We start from the raw sequence: 10027 nt of genomic DNA on the forward strand, positions 1-10027 counted from the left end.
GTTAATATATGCCAACTTTACACACGCCTAACTCAGGAACAAGAATGCAAATTAAGCAAATCCTCCATTTTAAACCGCACTGGGTTGGCGACAATGCAAAACGCAAATATAAAGATTGTGCAAATAATTGTATCAGATAATCAAGCAAACACACTTACTTCAGATCCCTGTTATCTGTAATCGAGCTTCAATTTGAGATAAAATCCATTTATGCTAACGTATATATCCACTGAGACCGACGCTTCTCTCACTGGTATCAAAAGCTAACCGTTGCCCCCCCACCGAACGCAAGTATTTTATATTTCCCTCTATATAAGGTTAACATTTACAGGATTTTACACCAGGAAACAACAAAACATGCAATTAGCTGCAAGAATCGCACTCTTTCTTACACACACACTTAACTTAACGCTAATTCACCGTCTTAAACCTCAGGGTTGGCAACAATCTGTCAAAGGCAAATTAAAAGATTGTGCCCACATAAAAAATAAATATATCAAATAAACTTATTTCAGACTCTGATCTGCTTACCTGTAAATGAGCTTCAACTTGAGATGAAACCCATGCATATAAAACGTTCACTGAAACCGATGCGTCTGCGTCAATTAGGAATGAGAGTGTGACGTAACGCCGCGTTGAGTTCTTCTTCCGTTTTTTGGCGTGTTACATCCTGTGTGCATATCGCCACCTACTTTTGCTGTTATGCAGTCATGGTTTATTTATCAATTTATTCCTTGTTTTTGCTTTTCCTGTTCTTACACCCGTATATACACAAATATTCCTACTTAAATAATTATTCGATGCTCCATCCCATTCCTTCTCCCCAGGCTCCACCTGGCGCTGCGTGTTCAGCTCCTCCAGACTAAATCCGTGGTCCCTACAGATCCAGAATAGAATAGAGCATCGGCATTCTATATTTTAAATCCTTTCACTTAACCCAGAAGTATATATGTATTTTATTAATATCATGTATCCTTCTCTATCTCTGTTAAACTCATATCCTAATAAGTATTCCAAATCCTTATTTACCTTACCTTTCTTGTTTAAATATGATATTAATTCCTTTCTTTCTTCATCATACCTTGTACAATTATATATTACATGCTCCACTGTTTCTTTCTCCCCACAATTCCCACACAGCCCAGTCTCATGTATTCCAGTTATGAACAGTGAAGCGTTCAATCCCGAGTGTCCAAGTCTCATCCTGGTTATAATAACCTCTTCTTTTCTATTTCTACCACTTACACTTCTTTTAGTATTAACCATTTTTTTAATATTATATAAATGCCTTTCAAAGCTCAATTAGTGATGGTTATCAGCTTTGAGATTTAAGAATATTTGCGCACGTGATTATTTTTAATTGCATGAGACCATTGTGGACACACTGGCAGTGCATGCTGCTTTGCAGTCAGTGTTATTATGACAGTGGCATGCTACAGTGCTGAGTGATTCACACTGCTTTGAATTAAGATTGCATAAATAAAACTGAATATAAGTCATGTAAACTGGATTTAAAAGACCACTGGTTGAGAAACCACGGCACCATACAGTCCCCGACTTAACAGAACGTTGAAATGCATGAATGTAATTGTATCAAGCCAAACAAACAAAAATACTATCATTTTAATTTTATTTATCATGTGCATAATACTGTTTAGTAATCAGCCAACATTTAGCAGTAGAACTGATCCCGTGTATTGAAGCTGTTTTGTGGAAGAGCATTTGTTACAGTCCTGGACCGTGTGTTATATGAGGACTATAGATACGCTCTGTGTCTGAGAGAATGGGCTCTATCTGAAGATGTTCCTGAACAGTCTGAGAAATGTGCCTTTTAGAGTTGGACAGAATTGTGTAGTACTCCAGTAGCATAACGTGGCATTACTTGAATAATCTGTTTTGAGATTTCTTCTTGGTTGTGTGCCAGTTTCTATGTCAAGTAAATATGACGACTTATACCTTCAGAGGCTCAAACTAAATTGTATTTTCTTTCAGAGCGCAAATCCTGGGCCTGGCCACTGTGCATTGATTTGTCATGTGGCCAAACAATCTGGAAATGCGTATCATATCCAGCTGTCTGTAAATGAGAGAAACACAAATGAAAATTGGTAAGTTTTTTTTTTTTTAAGTCAAAGCAAATTTATTTAGCTCTAAAATCATACAGTGCAGAGGTCTGAGACCATATTTTGAATTATGTACAACGAAGGTTATGACTGAAAATTAATATATGAAGACACTATTTTAATTTATGTAATTGAAATGTATTAAATTAGAAAAAATGCGAAATAGAAGCGTTTTTGAATTTTTAAAAATGTTTTGATATATATATATATAAGACTAATGATCACCGAGGCTGCATTTACTGATGAAAAATACAGTAAAAACAGCAATATTGTGAAATAATATTACAATTGAACAGTTTTCTATGTGAATATCTGTTCAACTGTAATTTATTGCTGTGATGCGCAGCTGTATTTTCAGCATCATTCCTCCAGTTTTCAGTGTCACATGATCTTCAGAAATAATTCTAATATGCTGATCTGCTGCTCAAGAAACATTTCTGAGTATTATCAGTGTTGAAAACAGTTGTGCTGCACAATATTTTAATGGAAACAGTGATAGATTTCTTTAAGGATTCTCTGTATAAAACGGTAAAAAGAACCGCATATATATGAAATAGAAATCTTTTGTAACAATATAAATGTCTTTACTGTTACTTTTAAGCAATATAATGCATCCTTCCTGAATAAAAGTATTGTTTCAATTCAAAAGATATATATGACCCTGGAGCACAAAAGCAGTAAGTCAAGTCAGTGGGGTATATTTGTAGCAATAGCCAACAATACATTCTCGCATGGGTCAAAATTATACATTTTTCTTTTATGCCAAAAATCATTAGGATATTAAGTAAAGATCATGTTCCATGAAGATATTTTGTAAATGTCATACTGTAAATATATTAAAACCTAATTTTTGATTAGTAATATGCATTGCTAAGAACTTCATTTGGACAACTTTAAAGATGATTTTCTCAATATTTAGATTTTTTGCACCCTCAGATTCCAGATTTTCAAATAGTTGTATCTCAACCAAATATAGTCCTCTCCTAACAAACCATACATCAATGGAGTGCTTATTTATTCAGCTTTCATCTGATGTATAAATCTCAATTTCGAGAAATTGACCCTTATGACTGGTTTTGTGCTCCAGGGTCACATATTTCATGTAACTCTTCACAACTTGTGCTGTTGTCAAGCACCACAGGAAAGCCATCATGCCACGGAACTATATTCGTAAAACAGACTGGGGTTCAGTGACCTATGAGGAGCTGGAGAAAGCGTTCGTCGACGTCAAGCGCGGGAGATCTATCAGAACTGTGGCAAAAGAAAGAAAGATCGGCAGGTCCACCCTGCAGCGCTACATGAAGAAGGCAGAAGAAAAAAGAGAGAAGACCGTCGGCTACAGAGGAACGGCTGAAGCCAGGAGGATCTTGTCTGAGGAGTTAGAGAAGGAGCTTGCAGAAAACATCCAGATGCTGGCTGAAGGAGTGCACGGCCTCACGCCAAAGAGATGCAGAGAAATCGCTTTTGAATTTGCACAGAAGAACAACATTCCCGTCCCCAACAACTGGGGAGAGCAGAGATTAGCAGGTAGGTTTTGTTGTGGCTCTTGGATTCAGTACTTCAGTTTGTGTTGCTAACTTGAATTTTAATTTCCGTAGGTCGAGATTGGCTCAGTAGCTTCATAATCCGTCACAATCTCTACGGCCACATAACTGAAGCAGCATCTTTGGGGAGCCATGGACAGGTGACAGAGCTACTGTAACATATTTGTCTGAATCAATAACTGTTGACTCGACCAGCAATCGGAAACAACCGTTATGGAAATGCATGTGTGAGAGATTTAGAGCTGTTGCATATTTACATTTGCTACAATTCTGTTTGCATTTTCTAGGTCATCAGTTTCAGTCTCATCAAGAAAGAAATCCAAGAGGAGTGTGATGTTCCTGTCCCGATTCCTCGCGCTTCAGAGGAAGACGGCGCTGAAATTTGTGATTCTGACCGAGACCTCTTAGATACTGACTTATTTCTGACGTGATGTTATATGATGAAGCATTTTGATGCTTAAAGAGTTAGTTCACCCAAAAATGAGAACTCTGTCATTATTTACTCACCCTCGTGTTGTTCCAAACCCGTAAGACCTTCGTTCATCTTCAGAACACAATTTAAGATATTTTTGATGAAAATGAAAACAAAAATAATGACTTTGTTCCACATTTTCGTCTCTACTGCGTCCACGACAGTACCATGACGCCATACTGTCATGAACGCACATCCAAAGTAAAGACGAAAATGTGGAATAAAGTCGTTATTTTTGTTTTCTTTGTGCAAAAAAGTATTCTCGTAGCTTCGTAACTTTACACTGATGCCACACGGACTACTTTGTCGATCATCTTCCTACTTTTCTGGACCTTGAACATTGTGGTAGTTACCTTGCTGTCTATGGGAGGATCAGATCCCTCAGATTTCATCAAAAATATCTTAAACTGTTTCCGAAGATGAACGAAGGTCTTACGGGTTTGGAACAACACGAGGGTGTGTAATTAATGACAGAATTCTCATTTTTGGGTGAACTAACCCTTTAATCGTGTTTCCTGTTTGTTTAGGGATATCTTTAAGAAAATAAGTACTTTGAAATTGTTTGAAATGAGGTCACACATTATTAAATTATCATTATTATTCAAAATTCTCTTCATGCTGTTACTTATATAAATCATTCAATGTTTTTTTTCCTCAAGATAATACAACAAAATTGTTTCAATTAAAATGTGTATTCATATATGTATTTATTTATTTGTATATTGCTGTAGCTTAACTGGTAGAGCACGGCATTTGTAACGCCAATATGGATAAACCTTCAACCCAATAATGATTGTTATCTTTAGATTTTATATCTAAGGGGGCAAAAAATCAAAAGTTGTACTGTACATAAAATTGTGTTAGAAGATATGAAATATGGTGCATTCAGAAAGTATTCAGACCCCTTCATTTTATTACAATTTATATTTTTTACATCAATATACACTGTATACTCCATAACGACCAATCAAAAACCAGGTTAGTGATAACCTTTTCAGCAAATGTTCTTTTTGGGTGAACTATCTCTTTAATGATTTAGATGAATTTCGGGAAATAATGGGTTAAATTCGAATTTACCATTATTAATTTGACTCCAACACCATTGTGGTATCAGGAAACATAAGAAAGTAGAGTAGGCTCGCCCGGGACAGAACAGAAGGGCTGGTTAATCTGCTGTATTGCTCTGTATTGACTCATAGGTGGCGCTGTTTCTTTGTGTTCTGTCCTCTAAGCGCACAGTGGGAGTGTCCGTCTCATTCAGGGGTTTCCTTCTCCAACGCTGCTGTCATTTACAACCAGAAAAGACACAAAGGAAGATCACTGATGAAGGTGTGAAGCTTTCCGCACGTGAGAGCTGGATGTGTGCTGGTCTGCGTTTATTCCGGCGGAGGCTCGTCTGAATCTGATGCCTGGCGCAGGAGCATCATTTCCCGCATTGATCAGCATCAGCATCAGCATCAGTCGGTAAGACAACTCTTCATATAAATCATTCGTATCAGTACAGCAGTCCGCATTAATGAACTTCATGATACGTCTCAGAAAACTGTTTTATTAATCAGCCCGAATAAGTAAAGAAACCAATTTTCCTGTAGCCTAAATTGATTTTTTTTTTTTTTGTGATGAAGTACGATATTTAATTACTTGTTTATTGCTGGTGTCAAATTGCTATTTAGAGTCAAATAGCAGAATGGTGCCTAATTCATGATAAACTGGGCTAAAGCTTCAATAACACTTCTACTGGATTTTAAAGGAATAGTTCAACCAAAAATAGACATTTGCTGAAAATTTGCTTACCTTTAGTCCATCCAAGATGTAGTTGAGTTTGTTTCTTCATCAGATTTTGAGAAATGTAGCATTGCATCAGTGGATGCTCTGCAGTGAATGGGTGCCGTCAGAATGAGAGTCCAAACAGCTGATAAAAACATCACAATAATCCACAGCACTCCAGTCCATCTCGTGAAGAGAAAAGCTGTGTGTTTATGAGAAACTTTTTAAAAAACTTTTAAACCGTTGTTTCAGGATATAAGATACGAGTCCTCTATCCATAAAATAGTTTTCTCTTTCTAACACGCACCCACATATCTACCTCACTATGTGGAAATATTAGTATAAAGCCGGCCAAATGTTCACGCAAAGAAAGAAGGTGTGGTTTCAGTAACCGCAGTTAGTGTTGAAGCAGCATGTCAGGGAGACGCTGTGTGTTTCTAGGCGAAAGCAAAAGCACTTTATTTGGCCTTCAGAAAGTAGATGCATTTAGGAATCTTTAAGATGACTTACAACAGAACAGCAATGCATTTTATGGACGACCGTTTCGTGAGCCTAGGAGAGGAGGTCATTCTGACTTTGCTATGACAATCTGGCGCTTCTGAATCAGCTACTGTTTTGTTATTAGTTTAAGAACCCTTTCAAGCTCTGTCTTTACATTTATTTTGAAAGCAGAAGTGATTATGGTAAGGGGCGTTACATTTCCGACGAGTGCTTGCGGTGTTCGGCCAATCACAATGCACTGGGTTAGCTGGCCAATCAGAGCAGACTGCGCTTGTCGGAAGGAGGGACTTTGTAGAAAACGAAGCGTTTGAGAGAGGCGGGGCATAGAGGACCTACAATAATGTACAGTATTTGAAAAATAATGTGTTTTTTGAACATTAAAGCATGTCAGCATATTCTGTTACACCAAATACACCAAATAATGATCTTTAAAAAAGCATCATATGACCCCTTTAATAAAAATGCCATATCTTGATTTAACGTTGAAACTACAGACTTCTCTCTGAGAGTTAAGTCTGGGTTTGTAACAGAGAACTGCTACTATTACAAATGACTATGGGCAGGGTAATTATCGTTAGCTAAAACTAAAACCATTAAAAAATTGTTACTTGAAACAAAATAAACATCAACTAAAAGAAAAGAAAATATATAATAATACACATTTTATTTCAGCTAGTTGCCAACATTACTTTTTGTTTAGTTTAATTGGAAGTACTAAAAATAATAAAAACTAAATAAACAAAAATTATATGAAATGATATAAAAGTTGATAAATTATAAAGAAAATGTATTTAAAAAAATAAAAATGACAAAAGCACACATCAAAATGACTAAAACTTAACTAAATGAAAGTGAAAACTGAAAATGCAAAAATAAAATCTAATTCAAAAGATTAACATAAACTTTACTTGTAAATCAATAAAACTAAAACCATTAAAAAAATGTTACTTGAAACAAAATAAACATCAACTAAAAGAAAAGAAAATATAAAACAATACACATTTTATTTCAGCTAGTTGCCAACATTACTTTTTGTTTAGTTTAATTGGAAGTACTAAAAATAATAAAAACTAAATAAACAAAAATGATATGAAATGATATAAAAGTTGATAAATTATAAAGAAAATGTATTTAAAAAAATAAAAATGACAAAAGCACACATCAAAATGACTAAAACTTAACTAAATGAAAGTGAAAACTGAAAATGCAAAAATAAAATCTAATTCAAAAGATTAACATAAACTTTACTTGTAAATCAATAAAACTGGCCCTGTCCTTTCCTCACGACACATCCGACTGCAAATACTATCCTTCTCCATTGATGACCGTTCAAAAATGTCTGTATATTGTGATAAAATAATAATTTTTGCATGCACGGAAATATGATTTAAATTGCAGTCAAAGACAGGATATAGTTTTATGCACTGCAGATGAAGATGTAGGTCAGGCCTGTCTGTCTGTGTTGCAGTTTGCAGAACAGAGAAAACTGAACTGTACAAAATCAAAATGATGCTGTTGCTACCTGATCTCTTCCAAAGCTGCGCGCTCAGATTTCAGTGTGCATTCATATACATAGTATGGTATTATGTTGATATTTCAGATTGGCATCAGTGAGATTATATGGCATAAATACTTGCATTTTACCTGTTTTTCTAGGATTACTTTTTGAATAAACCTATCAATAGCATAATGAATATGCAATTTTGCATTTAATAATTGAGATTTTATGATCTCAGAGACTGTGGGAAAGTTTAAATGGACTCTCTTATGAGAGTCAGATTAGACAATAGAACCACATGATTAATAAATTAATGCAAAACTCTAATGATTGAGAACTTTTCTGTCATCAAAACTTTACATTGATGGACTGCTACAGTATCAGTATCAGTAGTAGTCTTGGATTAGTGAAAAAAACCTTTCAATAAAAAGATGACTACGATTTTAAAGAGAGATCTTAATTTTTTATTAATTTTTACCATCATAAAAAAATCATTGACCACAACTGATCATTTCTTTTGTGAAAGTAATTAACAAAATGTAACACTTTAAGTCAAGTATGCATTCTTTTAAAACTTCCAAGTCCCTCCAAAGGACTGCTGTTTGAGAGAGCAAAACAAAACAACCCAAATTGGTTAGCTGTCCCAGTGCGTTGTGATTGGCGAACAGCTTAGACGGTGTTTCAGTACTGCCCCGCCTCTTGCTCCGTCTTTCAACAAAAGCTTTTGGCGAATCTTCTTCTTGGTTTTCTCTGATGCACTAACTCTGCAGCAGCACTTCTTCTTCGTCGTCTCGTCTGATGCACTCACTCAACCAAGCGTTCTAACCACAACCTCGCCCCTCCCCACCCCCCAACCATTTGAATCTCTTGTAATGATATTCCAATGAGCCGCTTTGTGACATCACAAAGCCCGGAAAACAAACGCTGTAGTCCAAACGAGCCGTTCGTTGTAGTTCTTGAAAAGGGATTTTTAAAAAACGAAATCTCTCCCTTTGGAGTGGACTTTGAGATTTGTAACTTTCTAGATCTTTTTTATGCCCAAACATACACACTACACACTGACTAAAATTAAAAAAGTGAAAAAGCATAATAGGACCCCTTTAAGAGCAAATGATCGCAGCGGCGCCTCCATCTGTCATGCAGCCCCAGCGCTACTGTTCAGCTTCCACACTCCGCACAAACACGTGAACAGCGCACTTTTTTCTAGGCTAACATTCGATTGAGCTGCCATGTAAAGTTGCTACTACATACATATTTCAGATGATAAGCCATATTTGAGGTCGGTGAATGTTAGGTGAGCATATGGATGTCCTGCCCGATGTATTTTACCGCATAGACCAGCCGTTAACGATTTGTCCGTCACGGACTTCGTGATTTCGCCACTTCGTGTGGAATTTTTTTTTCTGCGACTAAGCAACTAATTAAATTTTGGTCGACCAAGCCTCTTCTTGTCGACAATTAGGGGGCAGCTCTACACAAAGCACAGAAAAGCAAAACAAAACAACACACAGAAAAGCAAAACAAAACCATATAAAACAACACAAATCAAAGGAAAACAAAACAAAACACAGAAAAGCAAAACAAAACCATATAAAACAACACAAATCAAAGGAAAACAAAACAAAACACAGAAAAGCAAAACAAAACCATATAAAACAACACAAATCAAAGGAAAACAAAACAACACCAAACACAGAAAAGCAAAACAAAACAACACCAAACACAGAAAAGCAAAACAAAAAACATAAAACAACACAAACAAAACGTAAGACAAACAAAATGTAACAAAACATACACTTGACAAATGTTTAAATGACTGGTTTTGTTGGGTTGGTTGTGCAAAAAAATCAGTACAACTATTTTTATTTTTCCAAGCTAACCAACGATTTTGTTCTTCCGCATATATAAATATAAATATATATATATCTGTATATGACGTCACATCCTTCTATAAGATGAGAAAATTATCAGCAGTCAACACAAATAAAGCAATATATACAGTATATATATTGGTGTACTGCTGATTATTTTCTCATTTTGTAGAAGGATGTGACTTAACAGGTTTTAACTGAGAACTGCGTATGGTATTTTATGTGACATGCCTCATCCAAAAATGATCCAGACT

The 10027-nt window shown here is 35.7% G+C and overlaps 1 protein-coding gene across 6 annotated transcripts in view; it reads left to right on the forward strand.

Annotated features, from left to right (window-relative positions):
• LOC107560406 (uncharacterized) overlaps positions 1-4186 on the forward strand; it is a 7027-nt gene extending 2841 nt beyond the window's left edge. Inside the window, exons 1-4 of one of the 6 annotated variants that reach the window (XM_016244578.1) lie at positions 1996-2105; positions 3254-3647; positions 3719-3804; positions 3952-4186. In XM_016244578.1, coding sequence (XP_016100064.1) covers positions 3272-3647; positions 3719-3804; positions 3952-4095 — 606 coding nt within the window. In that variant the 5' untranslated portion in view covers positions 1996-2105; positions 3254-3271 and the 3' untranslated portion in view covers positions 4096-4186. Of the gene's footprint in view, positions 1-1995; positions 2106-3207; positions 3648-3718; positions 3805-3951 lie in introns of those variants that run through there. The other 5 variants (XM_016244579.1, XM_016244575.1, XM_016244577.1 and 2 more) reach the window with 5 other exon arrangements.
• The last annotated feature ends 5841 nt before the right edge of the window (positions 4187-10027 follow it).

The sequence above is a fragment of the Sinocyclocheilus grahami genome, unplaced genomic scaffold, assembly GCF_001515645.1.
Source record: "Sinocyclocheilus grahami isolate Dianchi unplaced genomic scaffold, SAMN03320097.WGS_v1.1 scaffold725.1, whole genome shotgun sequence".
NCBI classification, from domain to species: domain Eukaryota; kingdom Metazoa; phylum Chordata; class Actinopteri; order Cypriniformes; family Cyprinidae; genus Sinocyclocheilus; species Sinocyclocheilus grahami.